The sequence below is a fragment of the Myotis yumanensis genome, unplaced genomic scaffold, assembly GCF_028538775.1.
Source record: "Myotis yumanensis isolate MYYU_CA2020_CCGP unplaced genomic scaffold, mMyoYum1.0.hap1 SCAF_16, whole genome shotgun sequence".
Taxonomy (NCBI): domain Eukaryota; kingdom Metazoa; phylum Chordata; class Mammalia; order Chiroptera; family Vespertilionidae; genus Myotis; species Myotis yumanensis.
Window position 1 is genome coordinate 35,792,861 of NW_027223767.1, and position 17,248 is coordinate 35,810,108.

The 17,248-nt window shown below is 38.9% G+C and overlaps 1 protein-coding gene across 6 annotated transcripts in view; it reads left to right on the forward strand.

Moving 5' to 3' along the window:
* Positions 1 to 17,248, forward strand: part of HELZ (helicase with zinc finger) — a 134,991-nt gene that overhangs the window by 79,057 nt on the left and 38,686 nt on the right. For all 6 annotated transcript variants that reach the window (XM_070394936.1, XM_070394932.1, XM_070394938.1 and 3 more), the window contains 3 exons: positions 267 to 495; positions 9,156 to 9,360; positions 16,637 to 16,688. In XM_070394936.1, coding sequence (XP_070251037.1) covers positions 267 to 495; positions 9,156 to 9,360; positions 16,637 to 16,688 — 486 coding nt within the window. The remainder of the gene's footprint in view (positions 1 to 266; positions 496 to 9,155; positions 9,361 to 16,636; positions 16,689 to 17,248) is intronic.

The following is a 17,248-nucleotide window of genomic DNA, read 5'->3' on the forward strand; positions in this document are numbered from 1 at the left end:
TAATTTTGGATTGATTCCCAGAAGTGGAATTGCAGGATCATGTTAATTCTATGTTTAATTTTTTGAGGAACCACCATACTATTTTCCATAGTGTTTTATATACCATTTTACATTCTCGCCTGCCGTGCATGAGTTCAAGTTACTCCACATCCTTGCCAATACCTGTCATTTAGCAATAACATTAAAAAAGGCAGAAAGAAATGCTTTTATTTTATCAGTGCTTCAGAATAACAATCTTAAGTCTTTTTTTAATTTATTTTTAATAGGAAAGCAATTCAGAGTTTTGTTTCTTAGCACAGTACGGACAAGGCATACTTGTAAACATAAACAGACACCAATTAAAAAGAAAGAACAACTGCTGGAAGATTCCACAGAGGACTTAGATTATGGTTTTTTATCTAACTACAAACTTCTCAACACTGCCATCACAAGAGCACAGTCCCTGGTTGCTGTGGTAGGTGATCCCATTGCTCTGTGCTCCATTGGAAGATGCAGGTAATTATGTGTTCCTGATTTGAGAAATTAAAGGGGAAAATGTAGAGTAATTTGTATATCTATGTGTACATTTATTTATATGACCTCTTGGCTAATTAAAATCAAGTTTAACTTTACCTGATAAACAGAAGGAACACAAAAATATATTGCTTTGAGTCTATTTTATACTTAATTGTGTATTCATTCATTCAGTCATCAGTCAACAGATGTTTCTCAAGTGCTTATTATGTTCTAAACACTCTTCTAGCCACTGAAGACAGGTCAGTGAATGAAATAGACAAAAATCTCTGCCTTTGAGGGGCTTACATATTATTGGGGAGGAAAAGAAGACTGACAATAAACAAAATAAGATAGTGTTGTATTTTACGTGGGAAGTTCAGTGGAAGAAAAATAGCACATTAAGGGGAATGAAGAATGACGGGTCTGGTGGGGTGGGCTGGCTTGTGATTGTCATAGTGTGGTCAGAGGAGGCCTTGCTGAGAAGCTAACACTGGTGGTGAGGGAGTGCGCTGTGCAGACCTGGGGTAAAAGTGCTCCAGGAAGAGGGAACAGCTAATACAAGGATCCTGCGTGGGTGTTTTGTGCGTGTGTCTCTGATGGAAATGACATTTTATATCGATGCTTTGTTTTTTCCCTTCATTATTGTTTCAGCTCGTTTTTGATGAATTTCCTTCTCCACTCATTTTTCTCTCAAGGCTTCCTAATGTAAATAATTTTTCCTGTCTGGTTAATCCAAAGGTTCTGAAAATCAGGGTGGTTAAAAGTTGTTTGTTACTTGTCTTTGGATATCATTGTTGGTATTCCTTAGATTGTAGTCATAGTAACTACTTCTACTAAAGTGCTGTTAAAATGTTAACATAAAAAATTTCGAAAAGTATTTGAGATATTGGAGAGACCAAGATGGCGGCGTAGGTAAACACCGGAGACCGCTGCCGCAAACAACCATTTCAAAAATACAACTAAAAGACTGAACGGACATCACCCAGAACCACAGGAAGGCTGGCTGAAGAGAGACTCTACAACTAGAAGGAAAGAGAACAGCAAATCGAGGCTCAGAGGCGGCGCAGTGTGGAAAATACAAAGGTACCGAGGTGCGCGCGCAAAGCGGGCTGGTGGCTGAGGGCGCGGTTGTCGTTTTCTGTCGGGAGTGAGTCTCAGACTCTGGGCTCCAGATCCGGGCGAGTCTCTAGGGACCCAGACTCAAACGGGAGAAGCGGGATTATCCGGCATCAGTTGGAACCTGAGGGCAGCTTTCTCTCCGAAGTTTGCAGCGGCTGCCGGGGTTCTGAGAAGCAGAGCCTCTGGGAACGGGACTGAGCGTGGCCATAACTGCTCCCTCCGCCCGCCCAGTTGATCCCGCCCCGCCCAAACCCTGCGCACAGCCATTTGCCGATCGCCTCAGGCAAAGGCTGGATTAGCGCCTCCCCAGAAGGCAGACGTTTTCCATACAGCTGATTCCTATAGCCAGTCGGCCTGGTGGTCAAACCCCTCTAGTGTTAACTACAACAATTAAGGCTTGGCTAGAACAAGACTGCGCACAGAGACCACAAGGGGGTGCACCAAGAAAGCATAAAAGATGCGGAGACAAAAAAACATGACAGAAATGGAGGATATGGAGCTAAGAATCGCAATTTTGAGGGCTTGCCATAAATTTGTGCAGAACCTCACGAAAACTAATGAGACCCTCGATGCTACGATAAAGAAATTAGAAAGTAAGCATACACGGACTGAAATAAAGAATATTATACCCAATAGCAGACCAGAGGAGCACAATAATCAAACCAAAGATTCGACAAAAAACACCCAATTGGAAAAGCAAAATGAAAAAAGAATTCGAAAGTGTGAAGATAGTGTAAGGAGCCTCTGGGACAGCTTTAAGCGGTCTAATATCAGAATTATTGGAGTGCCAGAAGATGAGAGACAGCAAGATATTGAAAACCTATTTCAAGAAATAATGGCAGAAAACTTCCCCCATCTGGAGAAAGAAATGGACTTACAGGTCCAAGAAGCGCAGAGAACCCCAAACAAAAGGAATCCAAAGAGGACCACACCAAGACACATCATCATTAAAATGCCAAGAGCAAAAGACAAAGAGAAAATCTTAAAAGCAGCAAGAGAAAGAGGCTCAATTACCTACAAGGGAATACCCATACGACTGTCAGCTGATTTCTCAACAGAAACTTTGCAGGCCAGAAGGGAATGGCAAGAAATATTCAAAGTGCTGAATACCAAGAACCTACAACCAAGATTACTTTATCCAGCAAAGCTATCATTCAGAATTGAAGGTCAGATAAAGAGCTTCACAGATAAGGAAAAGCTAAAGGAGTTCATCACCGCCAAACCAGTATTATATGAAATGCTGAAAGGTATCCTTTAAGAAGAGGAAGAAGAAGAAAAAGGTAAAGATACAAATTATGAACAACAAACATGCATCTATCAACAAATGAATCTAAGAATCAAGTGAATAAATAACCTGATGTACAGAATGAACTGGTGATTATAATAGAATCAGGGACATAGAAAGGGAATAGACTGACTATTCTTGGGGGGAAAAGGGGTGTGGGAGATGCGGGAAGTGACTGGACAAAAATCATGCACCTATGGATGAACACAGTGGGTGGGGAGTGAGGGTGGAGGGTGGGGTGGGAGCTGGAAGGAGGGGAGTTATGGGGGGAAAAAAGAGGAACAAATGTAATAATCTGAACAATAAAGATTTAATTAAAAAAATAAATAAATAAAGATGAAAAAAAAAAAAAAAAAAAAAAATTTCTCTATACACTTTTGATTTATACCAGTTAACAGGGATTTTAACTGCATGAAGCCAGCAATATAAGACTTGGCCTTTGCAGTATTTAAAAACTATGTTAACATTAACAAAAATCATTAGAATAGAAATTTATAATATTTTATGAAAAAAAATGCTAGGGATTACTTAAAATTTTTTTTTTTTTTTTTTTTTTTTTTTTTTTTCCTACTTAAAATTTTTAAAAAATATATATATTTTATTGATTTTTTTACAGAGAGGAAGGGAGAGGGATAGAGAGTTAGAAACATCGATGAGAGAGAAACATCGATCAGCTGCCTCCTGCACACCCCCTAGTGGGGATGTGCCTGCAACCAAGGTACATGCCCCTGACTGGAATCGAACCTGGGACCCTTCAGTCTGCAGGCCGACTCTATCCACTGAGCCAAACTGACCAGGTCTACTTAAAATTTTTTAAGTATTGTAGTACCTGTCAAAATGAGTTCAGAATAGTAGAAAGTGATATAGACAGTTCTAAATAGGCCTTTTTGATATGTTAGAATTAAAGTAGGAAGTAGCCCTCTTTAAACTAGGCTTTCTGTTGCAATATAGATATGGCAATATTTTTTTCTATTTCAGCAGCAAAAAAGCATTCTATGGAAAGGGTAACCATTTGAGACCATTAAGAATAAGCTGCAAGTATTAAAGTGTAGGACTCCAAAAGAAGTTAATATTCTTTATAGGGAAAACCATTAACAAAGGGATCAAGAGGAGCTTTAATTTATGGTTACATTATGAAAAATAACCTTTTAAAACTTGAATGGCCCTAGCCAGTTTGACTCAGTGGATAGAGCATCAGCCTGCAGACCAAAGGGTCCTGGGTTTGATTCCAGTCAAGAGCACGTACCTTGGTTGCAGGCTCTTCCTCTAGTCAGGGCTAGTGCAGGAGGCTAGTGTGTTTCTCTCACATAGATGTTTCTCTCTGTCTTTCCCTCTCTCTTCCACTTTCCCTAAAAATCAGTGGAAAAATATACTCGTGAGGATTAACAACTACAAAAAACACACAACTTGAATGGTTTATGAATGTATAGCTAAACAATTCTGCTATAAAATACGTTTAATTTCATATTTAAAATATAGATGTCCATTTATTTTTAGCTGGCAATGACAAAGAATTGGGGAAGGAAATATATTAATTTCAAGTTACAAATTAATAAAATTAAGCATATTAATTTGGCCTTCCTCCCGAGAATTTTACTTTAGTTACTTTATTGTTTATTGAAAGTGTATGTAGGTAGAATATTGCTGTGATATTTTATCATTTTTCTTCTGTTTACTATTTGATAAATGTGAGAATACATATAGTTTGATTCGAATTTAATAGATTAAAACACATGTGTAAAATGGGATGGCATGTATTAAAACTAACTAAAAACTGTTGGGTGAATGAATAGGTAAAATAATAGTGTTGAGCCGCATGTGTTTTGGATTCTCCTTATAAATAACCCCAAATATTTACCAACATGAACACTTTTTAAAAATCTTTACCCCTTCCTATAGAGTAGAGGACTGTGAATTGTATGAGATCAGCATTTTCACCCCATCTCTGATATAAACCGTTACTTTCTCAGAGCAAATGGGTGAATGATTCTTTCTGAGGCCATGCTGTCAGATTTATCCAGGGCTAATTTTTAACTTGAAGCCAGTTCTACTGGTTGCTTATTTCTTACTGCTAAGCTGGGGTACGCGAGAGATGACTACAAATTAATTTGTCAGCTAAGCAAAATATTTTCAGAGAAGTAAATATATTGTGTAGGGAGAAAAAGGTCATGTGACCAATAGCTAAATGGGAATGTTGATTATCTATGCTATTTGGACTGTTTAATCATGGCTCTAATCCAGTGGTTCTGAACCTGTGGGTCTCGACCCCTTTGGCGGTTGAACGACCCTTTCACAGGGGTCGCCTAAGACCATCCTGCATATCAGATATTTACATTACGATTCATAACAGTAGCAACATTACAGTTATGAAATAGCAACAAAAATAATTTTATGGTTGGGTCACAACATGAGGAACTGTATTTAAAGGGCCAGAAGGTTGAGGACTATGGATATTTATGCTTTAATCTTTCTAAATTTGTTAGAAATTTAATTTCACAATACAAGTAAACCTGGAGATCATAATATGATTCTTAGGTACTATAAAAATGGAGGCATACATTTTTTTGTAATTTGAGTTAATCATTCACCCTCTCGCCCATTTGATATTTAAAAAAACACTAATATGTTATTTCCAAATAGTGATCAAGTTTTCAAGGAATAATTACTGTGTATATACTATCACTTTAGAAGGCAACTGACTATATAATCTTTTTTGTTGTACTTTTATTTATTTACTAGAGGCCCAGTGCATGAAAATTCGTGCGCTTGGGGGTGGGGGGTTCCTCAGCCCAGCCTGTGCCCTCTCGCAGACTGGGACCCCTCGGGGGATGTCCACCTGCCAACTTAGGCCCTCAGGAGATGTCCGACTGATGGCTTAGGCCCAACATCCTTAGCGCTGCCAAAGAGGTGGGAGAGGCTCCCGCCACCACTGTTGTGCTCGCAGCCATCAGCCCTGCTTGTGGCTGAGCGAAGCTCCCCCTGCGGAAATGCACTGACCACCAGCGGGCAGCTCCTGCATTGATCATCTGCCCCCTGGTGGTCAGTATGCATCATAGCGACCCGTTGTTCCTGGTAGTTTTGTTAGGGTCAATTTGCATATTACTCTTTTATTATGTAGGATAGCTGCTGTTTATTGATAGCTTTCTCTGTGCCAGGTGCTAGGTTAAGTGTTTTGCACACTTTGCCATGTTCAGTCATCCCAACAGCCCTTCAATGTGGGTGTTTTATTTTCATTTTAGATGGGCTGCCTGATTCAGAGAGTTGAAATTACTGCCAGGGTCACATAGCTGTTAAGTGGTTCACTCACACAGATGTAAGATTGACTTGAAAACCCAAGCTCTTCTCACTGGTTTACCCTGCCTTTCCCAGGATAAATATGTAAATGGAGAGAGGCAAGGAGGGGAGTCATACATGTCTCCAAACCAATGTGTTTGGGGAAGGTCTTCCATTTAGCTGCATTTCTTTATTTGCAAGTTCCATTTACTCTGTGAGATATAAATGTATTTCACATATGTGTAGAGGTGTGTGTATGTGTGTCTGCATACACACACACACAAACACACACTCTCTGTCACCTAAGGACATCAAGTGATTTTTCAATGTTTTATCAGTGATCCTAGAAGCATAAAAAATAAAACCAAATTTTGCGTCCATGTAGTGATTAAAACCATTGTTATGTCTTTTGAAATACTTAAAGTTGTAGAGACACACTTGAAAAAATTGTTAACATAAAAAATAGGTTTAGGGAGGGTCTAAGACTTGGTGAAGTCTTAGTGATGAATTCTTATTCTCATTTTGAGTGTAGATGAAATTCTCAATTGATCTTGCAGTTAAGTGTTCAGAAATGTCTTATGATGCCATGCATAGTGCTTCATTAAAGTATTAAGGAATTCAAGGTCAGTGCAAATAGTCTTGAGCCTTTACAAAGAGAGAAAAAATGAAAAATTTTAGCTTTAAAACAAATAATATTTAAAGGAATAAAAATCTTTTTCTGAGAAGTTTAAAAGTGAGAAGTCTTCTCAATAATAAAATATAATACTGTTGATAATAAAATATTTCAATAATAAAAAGCTTAATAATAATACTGTTGGTGCCCTATTTTACACATGAAGAAACTGAGGTACAAAGAGAAGTAATTTGCCTGAAGTCACACAGCTACTGAATGAATGACAGCCACCCTGAATCCAAGCAGTCTAGTTCTGGAATCCAGGCTCTTGACCAATTTTGCTATATCAATGGGGCAATTAAAATAGAAGTGAGATTTCAAATGGAAATTTCAGGTTACTTTCAGAACTAGTTTAACTTGATTAACTTACAGTGTTTAGTATTACTTCTGAATTGGAGACTTTCAGTGTAAAGGCTGCTGCTTTGAGATTCCTGAGTTTTTGCAGACAAAGACTGTCAGGGAGCTACTAGCTTCTTGTTGAGTCTGAGGTTGTTTGAAGGGGACTTCGACTCCTGTTCCTTGCATTTGAGGTCAGTGAGGGCAGTATAGGAAGAAAGTATGGAGTTTAAAAAGGTAGCTTGAAAATAGAGCAAAATTCTAGTATTTTGGCCAACTAAGTTGAAAATATATTGTAAGAAATTGATAATAACAACTGAGCTAGAATAAAAGCCAATCCATTCTCTCCTTGTTGTTTTAGTGTCTTGAGGTTTCATACAAATATGAAATGACACTCTTATAAAACTGATATTTTATCAATTAGACCAAAAAACTTCCTTTTAAATACAGCATGTAGTAGAATTGTGTTGATAAATATTCATACAGTTGAATATTGTGGCTTTTTAAATCAAAAGGGTGGGAAAGTTTATGGGTTTTTAGATCCTGAGTGCTAATTAAAGGTAGTCCTTCCTTAGCTATTAGACTATGAGGAAAAAAATTCTTGATTCCTTCAGAAGAGTGCTTAAGAATAAAAAACAAAGAGCAGATTTTAGTGTGTGTGTGTGTTAAAAACACACACATCCTGTAACTGAATGACTAAATTATTAGCCTTTATGACTTATTGTTAAGAATACATAATAATATTTTGTAGCATTTTTTACTTTTCCTATTGTTGGCATTTGGGCCTGAAAATTTTTCAGGACCCATCTTTTAAACTCATCTTTAAGAAATTAGAAAAGATGGTAGAAGACATAGTTGAGAGAAACATACTTTGAAATCAAACTGCAAAGTTTTATGAATATGTTAATAACCTAATTTTCATTCATATGCTAACTTTTATAATATAAACCTTTTCACTTATGCTTCTTGAAGCCATCTTGATTACCTGCTATCTACATGGACACAAGGATACCAACCTGGGAATCCATTTCACATATCTTTTATAGCATAATAAAACATTATTTGAACCTCATATTAAAGATAGGCATGCGTATTTACAATAGTCATTTAAAATTTTTAAACATTTTATATGTTGTCTTTTATAATCTGTTTTTAATATTTTATTTACATTAGAGATCAATTTTCACACCTCTAGGAGCAACAATATACAACTGCAACAAGTTTTGAATGTATTTTTCTCCTTTAATATTTATTAATGTGATTAGGAAATGAATAATCAGCATTAAAATTAGTGTTCCAACTTCCTGTATTTTTCATAATTAATTTAACTCAACTTATTCAATGTGATAACTTGTGCTTGTGACAAGCATTTGTTAAGTAAGAGAAAAATACAGGAGTAGCTAGCTATTTCTTAAGAATCCTTATGAGGGTTTTATCTACTTTGTGTATCAGATTTATGTCCTGAGTTGGCTTTTCTTTGTTATCCAGCACCAGGCTACGTTGGCTCTATAATTTAAACTAGTTTAATTTGCGTGTGCATGTGTATGTGTGTGATATATATGATATGTGTATGTGTATATAATGTATCTGTGTACATATATGTATATATAAGTATGCCTAGAAGTACAAATCTTCTATAAAATGAGTTATCTTTTTTGAAATCCTTATTTATTATGTGGATAACAAAAACCATCATTCTAGGTCCATGGGGATAGTTGAGCATTGGTCATTGATCAGCTTGCGATTGATCAGCCAAAATTAATTGAGAGCATACTAGACATGGCTCTCATTTCAGAATCAACCTCTGAAGTTTTATGATTTAGTGGGAAGATTATATCTGAATCATAGATGAATATCGAACCTGAGGAGTTAGGGTGGGGGAAGGAAATTTGAAATGATCTTCAGTAGCTTATGTTTATTTCTGTGCTCTCACCCACTGAAATAGTAAACTGATCTTCTCAATCTTTTCTGTAGGAAATTTTGGGAGCGGTTTATTGCCCTGTGTCATGAAAATAATAGCCTACACGGAATCACTTTTGAACAGATCAAAGCTCAACTAGAGGCTTTAGAACTAAAGAAGACATATGTGTTGAATCCACTGGCACCCGAATTTATCCCCCGGGCCCTAAGACTGCAGCATTCAGGAAGTGCCAACAAGCTGCAGCAATCACCCCCCAAGGTAAAACCTGTTAATGAAATTCAAGAGGCTAAAGTGAGAGAAAAGTGCAGAGGTGTCAAAGGTTTATTGAGCTGCTAGTTACTTTAGATATTCAGCAAGTAGTTTCTGAAAAGAAGTTGTCTAGTGTGGAAATACAGTGTGGTGTTTAGCCATGGTTAATGTCATGGTCATCCTCAAAAAGTTTTCAATTACCTGATGTCTTCTTGTGTCCTTTGAATAATATAATATCCTAGTCCTCTCTACTGATAGACTATTTTAGCAAGATGTGAATAATACAAAGCAAATTTAAAAGACTAAACTAGCACACTTATTAAAAACATATTTTTGTAAGGAATAACATTATAACGATATCTGTGAAGAAAATAGGTCTAATCCTTTCTTGATTAAGTATGCCTAGAAGTACAAATCTTCTATAAAATGAGTTATCTGTTTTGAAATCCTTATTTATTATGTGGATAACAAAAACCATCATTCTAGGTCCATGTGGATAGTTGAGCATTGGCCATGTTACTTGCAATTGATCAGCCAAAATTAATTGAGAGCACACTTTGTATGTTCTACAATACTAGACATGTTCATTTCAATACTAGTTCATTTCAAGTGGTATTTGCCACAGTGAGAAAATTTGGCCAACTTCTTAAAGGTTACTTTAGTTGATTTTGACCTATATTTGTTGTATAAGAAGTAATCCAGTCAGAGGAAGTGGAGGTGGGAAAGTCAAAGCCATTTCTACTTTTGAACCATAGTTATTTTGGGCAGAGACAGCTGGTTTATTTACTATACTGCCTGAAAAAAAAAAAGTCACTTATCATCTAGAACAGAAAGTTGTGAGAATGACATGTTTAGTATTTGTTCCAGTGTTTTGGTGTATTTATAGCTATCAGCATGGTTTTAAATTTAATAGAGTATGTCAGTTTTGGGCTTCATTTAAAAAACGTAAAACCTAATGTGTAAGCAATAATTAATGGTTTATTATCTGGAAAGTTTTTTAGCTAAATAGGTATTAAGCCAAAAATAGAACTACTTTCTATGTTAATATACTGTTGTATATTCTTAGTTTAATAAAAATGAACCTAATCCTATATAATAAAAACCTAATATGCCAAGTGTCCAGTCCACCGGTCGGCTGTTCAACCAATCAAAGCGTAATATGCTAATGATATGCTAAGGCTGCTCAACCACTTACTATGATGTGCACTGACCACCATGGGGCAGACAGTCAACCGGTCGACCAGTTGCTATGACGTGCACTGCCAACCAGGGGGTAGACGCTCTGACCGATAGGTTAGCTTGCTGCTGGGGTCCAGCTGATCGGGACTGAATGAGATGGGCCGGACATGCCCTAGAGCCCTCCTGCAGTCCCTCCCTGGCTGGCCAACTTCCCACATCCCTCCCTGGCCCTGATTGTGCACTGGTGGGGTCCCTCGGCCTGGTCTGCACCCTCTCACAATCCGGGACCCCTTGGGGAATGTCAGAGAGCCGGTTTCTGCCCAATCCTGCAGGCCAGGCCGAGGGACCCACTGGTGCATGAATTCGTGCACCGGGCCTCTAGTGTACAATAATGCGTTAGTGACTTGGGGTTACTAGGGGATTAAGAATATTACTTAAATGAACCTTCTAGATTTCTAAAGCTTAAACAATTAATAAATAATATATTTTTTTAATCAAACAGTTAAGTTTCTTCTACATGCCAGCCGTTATGGTAGGTGCTAGAGAAGCAGAGATAAGCAAATTAGCCTTCAGTGGCAGATGTTGGAGGGTAATGGCCAGATCTTGTTTAGGGGTCTACTGAGTGGGTGGAGGTAGTGGGGAGACATGTCAAAAACTAGAATATGTGCTCCATTAGGGCAGAGATTTTTGCCTGTATTAGTTACCGCTCTCTAGCCTCTGTGCCTAGTACAACATGTGGCTCATCTTAGGTCCTTTGAAGTATTTTTTAGATGAGTGAGTGAAGCTCAAGAAAGAGTTTATGCAAAAGGCTTTAAGCTTTGGGTATGTGAGGAGTAAGGACCCCAGGTAGAAATGTTTACATTTTATTTTTATTTAAAATGTTGCAAAGTCATTTTACCCTTTGCACATTCTTAAGTACAATAAACTCTTCCTTTAATTGAGCAAAGTGAGCATCAATTAATGTACTTTAGATTCAGCTAGATTCAAGCCATCATAGCAAATGTCTGCTGATCCTAAGCAAGATCCTGCAATTTGCTTTTTTTAAATATGTTTTTATTGATTTTAGAGAGAGGAAGGGAGACTGGTAGAGAGATAGAAACATTGATGAGAAACACATCTATTGATCGGCTGCCTCCTGAACGCTCCCTACTCGGGGTTGAGCCTGAAACCCAGCAAACTGGGCATGTGTCCTGACCAGAAATCGAACCAGTAACCTCTTGGTTCATAGGTCAATGCTTAATCACTGAGCCAAACCTCTGGGCTGGTTTTATTTGAAAGGTGAAGAAAATATATGTTGAATCCACTTGCTCTTCCAAAACCATAAACTCCCTGAAGTCTAGCCCCACTTTCTGCACATAGTGGGTGCTCAGTAAGTATCTGATAAGTGAATAATGGGTATGATACAGCCAGTAGTGTGGCTTTTTTCTTTCAATGAGAAAATTGTGTAATTAAAGTCCAAAGCAGCCACCTTCCCAATTTTAAAAACTTTTTAGAGAATGTTCACTGAATCAGTAGATAGTATCTGTTATTTTTATATCAATAGCACAGTGGTTCACCAAATCATCTATCTACCTGGTTATTGTAAATTATTATTTATGTCATATGCAATAATCAATAATATAAATAACTGAGGTATTGTGAACCAAAGGTTATTTCTATCACCTTACCTCCTTCCTCTCCCCGTCTTCTTTTTTATTTCCATGAAATTGTTTTGAGGTTTGAATTTGCAGTGGTGTCCCTTTTTATTTAATTTTCTATTATAGAAAATTTCAAACATTTACTTAAATAGAGAGAATAGTATAACAAATTTCTTATCATCCAGCTTCATTAATTATTAACTTAATCTTGTTTCATCTATATTCTACTTCCTCCACTCCACCACCACCACATACACCCACTAGAAAATTTTGAAACAAATCCTAGATAATTTATTTTACGTGCTGGAGTCTTTTGATAAAGGAAAACTTACTTCATTGTTAGAAAAAGGTGCTATTTCTGAAAACATGATGCTAAGCCATACGATTTCCCCCTAGATTTCCTTAATGTTTAACTTTCAACACAGTTCTGGGCATAAGAAATCTTAAAAATTAGTATTGTCAATGTTAGACTAAGTTTTAAAATCCAAGTAAGATTTCATATAGGTAAAATAATCAGAAGGCTGGATCATGGTTAAAAATGTTCCAGGAACTGCTACCTCAGGGCTGTGTTTGTCAACAAAACATACCTTTTGCTGCTTAGCAAATAACTTTATTCTCCTCACTAAGATATCAGTTCTGTGATAAGGTTTAGCAAAGGTACAAAATGTTAGGAGATCCAGGAGTGAGTAATCTAGCCAATCCTCATTGCCTCACTCCCTCCAGGAATCATTTATAACAATGTCTGTTTCATGGGCACCTGCAGAATTAGCAGGGAGAAAACCAATATCCCTGTCTTCATTCTGCTTCCTCCTAGGGCACTTGCTGGGAGCAATGTTTGGAAGCTTTGATAAAATCGAACAGATTCATACACTATAAAAACTATTAAGAGGATAGATGGTGAAAAACAACTCACAAACTAAAACCTATAAAATAATGCTTTGGTCTTTTCAAAGGCTCCATTTCTGAATATTATCTATTTTCCAGTTCTCACATGTGGACCCCGTATCTCAGAGCCTTCTCTCCCTTAGAACCTCTCTGACTTCCCCTTCCACCTCATCTTTCCTTTCCTTCTGCTGCATCTTCTGACTCCAGCTGGAGAAATTGCTCTACTTTTAGGGTTCATGTGAATAGATTATGTCCATCCAGATACTCCAGGATAATCTTATATTAAGTCCATAACTTTAATTATATCTGCAAAGTCTCTTTTGCCACATAACATGACATATTCAAGGGTCCTAGGGACTAGGGTGTGGACATCTTTGGGGGGCCATTCTGCCTCCCACCCTGCCTAAATCACTATGTTTTCTTCACATACTACACAGTTGCCCCTGATTGATGGGTCCTTAGAGACTAAGAAATCTAAATGGCTTATTACCCTCTTAGAACTATCTTATCTTCTGTGTCCTCGGCTCTCGGCTCTTGTTTCCTCTGTCAGTGTGTGTGCCCCTGACTGCTCTTGTTGTCACTTCTAATTGCTCTGCTTCTGATCTTCCCACCTTCTCAGCCAGCTCTGCTGCCTGCCATCTTCTCCTTTCACTTTCCTCCTTTCTCATCACTTCTCTGTTCCTCAGAACTTTGTTTTTTATAGCTAGTGGCAATCACTGAGAAGACTCTCTTCTGGCTAATGAATCAAATATGATTCTATTTTGACTTTTTTTTTTACTTTTTAAAGTTAGAACTTAGCTGTCCTTTCACATTCATAACTAACCAACTGACCTTTGATGTTTAGTACTGATCTGAATATTTAATGTTGCTGACAGAGATAAATGAAGCATCACTGTACTTTTGCTCTAGTCAAGAATGGATTTTTCTTCTTGCTATAGATATTATTATCTCCCCCTTTAGTTTTCAGATATAATGTACAAATGGCAATTTGTATGTGTCTAAGGGTAAATTGTATAATGTGCTACTTGTGTTTTTTAAAGGCTTTATGTATTACATTTAGCCAATGGAAAGAGAAAGAATTTTTTTAGCCAAGTCCACAAATTCAGAACCATTGTCTCTTCAAATATTGTTTCTGCCCCAAAGTCATCATTTTTAACAGTAGACTAGTATACCATTATATGAATCTGCCATTGCTTACTTAGTAAATCCTTCATTGATGGACATTTGGGTTGTTAACATATCATTCCATGTATAAACAATGCTGTGGTGAACATCTGTGCCAAATCCATTATTATTCCATTTGGAGACATCTCTGGAAGTGCAATTACTGGTTAAAGTGTATGTACATTTTGGATGCTTTCAATAGGTATTGCCAAATTGCTTTGTGGAAAATTTGTATATTCTCTTAAGTACATTATATCAGTGTGTCTTTCTGGTTTTTTTTCAGTAAATTTTACACTTGAAGATGCCATGGATCATACTCAAATTATTGTCAATCCCAAACTATAGTTATATTCATGTTACTGTTTTTTTTTTTTTTTTTTAAATATATTTTATTGATTTTTTACAGAGAGGAAGGGAGAGGGATAGAGAGTTAGAAACATCGATGAGAGAGAAACATCGATCAGCTGCCTCCTGCACACCTCCTAGTGGGCTAGTGGGGATGTGCCCGCAACCCAGGTACATGCCCTTGACCGGAATCGAACCCGGGACCCTTCAGTCCGCAGGCCGACGCTCTATCCACTGAGCCAAACCGGTTTCGGCATGTTACTGTTTTTTTTAAAAAAATATATTTTTATTGATTTCAGAGAGGAAGGGAGAGAGAGAGAGAGAGAGAGAAACATCAGTGATGAGAGAGAGTCATTGATAGGCTGCCTCCTGCACGCCCCCTACTGGGGATTGATCCCACAACCCAGGCATGTGCCCTTGACTGGAATTGAACCCAGGAGCCTTCAGTCCGCAGGCTGATGCTCTACCCACTGAGCCAAACCAGCTAGGGCCATATTTTAAAGGTTCTCATCCTCAAGAATTGAAGACTAATATTTTCTCCTTGAAATACAACTTTTACACTTTGTTATTTATTTCATACAAAATTTACAGAGAAACTGCAAAGGAATAGAATTTAGGTTTAAGTTGTATTGGTTGCGTGTTTCTTTTTATAAAAAACTAGGGGCCCTGTGCCCAAATTCATGTACCTTGAAAGGAACTGTGGGCCACGAGGCTGCGATGGGCATAGGGGCGGGTCTCGGCCCATCCTCTGCGCCTCCGCCTGGCCCCTCCTGCCGCTGCCCCCTGGCCCCCTCTCTGCCGGCAGCCCTGCTCTCGCCGCGCCGCTCCCACATGCTGACAATGTTGGCCTCGCTTGCACCCGCTGACAGTGCGGAGTGATTGGGGCCGGCGCCAGCAGCAGGTGCGAGCAGGGCTGGCGCTGTCAGAGGGTGCGAGTGGTAGCTGCTGTCCCGATCACCCCTCAGGAACAGGGGGAGGTGGAGAAGCCCTCAGGGGTGATCAGGGCCGGCAGCCACCACTCGCACCCGCTGGTGGTGCCGAGCAATCGGGACCAGCACTAGGCTCTGGCAGCGGGTATGAGCAGTGGCTCTGGCATCGGCTGCAGGTGTGAGTGGGGCTGGCGCCGGCAGCAGGTACAAGTGCCAGGCAGGACCATGGTGCTTGGAAGCAAAGAATTTTTAGTAACCACCAGAAGCTTGCCCTGATGACAGAGACCGGCCCCCCGCCTTGGTCTGGCGCCCCCGCTCTCCTGCTCCATCATCCCACCACAGCCGACACCCGCCATAATCCGTGCGTACCCCCTGGTGGTCAGTGCACGTCATAGTGACTGGTTGTTCTGCCGTTTGGTCTATTTGCATATTAGGGTTTTATATATATAGACTAGAGGCTTGGTGCACAAAAATGTGTGCATTCGGGGGGGGGGGGTCCCCTCAGCCCGGCCTGTGCCCTCTTGCAGTCTGGGACCCCTCGGGGGATGACTACCTGCTGGCTTAGGCCCGCTCCCCGGGGGATTGGGCCCAAGCTGGCAGTCAGATATCCCTCTGGCAGCCCGGGAGCCCTCAGGGGATGCCCAGTTACCAGTGGGGAGCAGGCCTAAGCTGCAGTCGGACATCCTCCTTAGCGCTGCTGAGGAGGCAGGAGAGGCTCCCACCACCACCGCTGTACTGGCAGCCATCAGCCTGGCTTGTGGCTGAGCAAACTTCTCCCTGTGGGAGCACACTGACCACCAGGGGGCAGCTCCTGAATTGAGCATCTGCCCCCTGGTGGTCAGTGTGTGTCATAGTGACCAGTTATTCCCATTCGTTCTGCTGTGAGGGTCAATTTGCATATTACCCTTTTATTATATAGGATTACTATGAAAAAAGAATTTTAGATATCCTTAACTTGGAGCTGAGGACATGTAACACCATGACTTTAATATTTAAAAAAAAAAAAAAGTTCAGAACAGTTTAATAGTTATTAATTACGAGCTTGTAGTCTTTACATTTTAATTGTTGCTGTATACATGTGATTTGCATAGGCAATGGTATTGTTCTCTAATATTAAATGTGTTTTGTGTTTTTTTTTCTGTAAAGGGGAAAAGCCTCCAACATACCCAGAATGATCATTTCCAGAATGATGGAATTGGTAAGTGGAAACAGCCCTATGAAAACTCACTTTTATGATATGGTATTTACCACAGATTTCATCATTCGAAAGAGAAAGGTGGGAAGAGGGAAACACACACACACACATACGGACACACGGACACTTTAGAACTCATTTAACTCTTCATATGTTATTTCTTTCTTTCTTCTTTTTTAATCCTCACCCAAGGAAATATTTTTATTGAGAGAGAAATATTTTTAGAAAGAGAGAGAAACATCAGTGTGAGAGAGAAATATTGATCAGTTGTCTCTTGTACACATCCCCACCAGTGATCAAACCTACAACCCAGATATGTGCCCTGACCTTTTAGTGTACAGGATGACGCTCCAACCAACTGAGCCACATGGCCAAGGCTCATATGTCATTTCTCACAAGGGGTGATTTTGTAGGTACCAAAGTACATATCCAGAAACAGGAAAAACATTTAAGCCTTCTATGTAACCTAAGTTTTTGGAACATATTTATATCCTACAAATGTTGGGTCATACAAAATTCAAGATAAAGTTTATATCAGTTATTTAAAATGTTGCAGAATTATG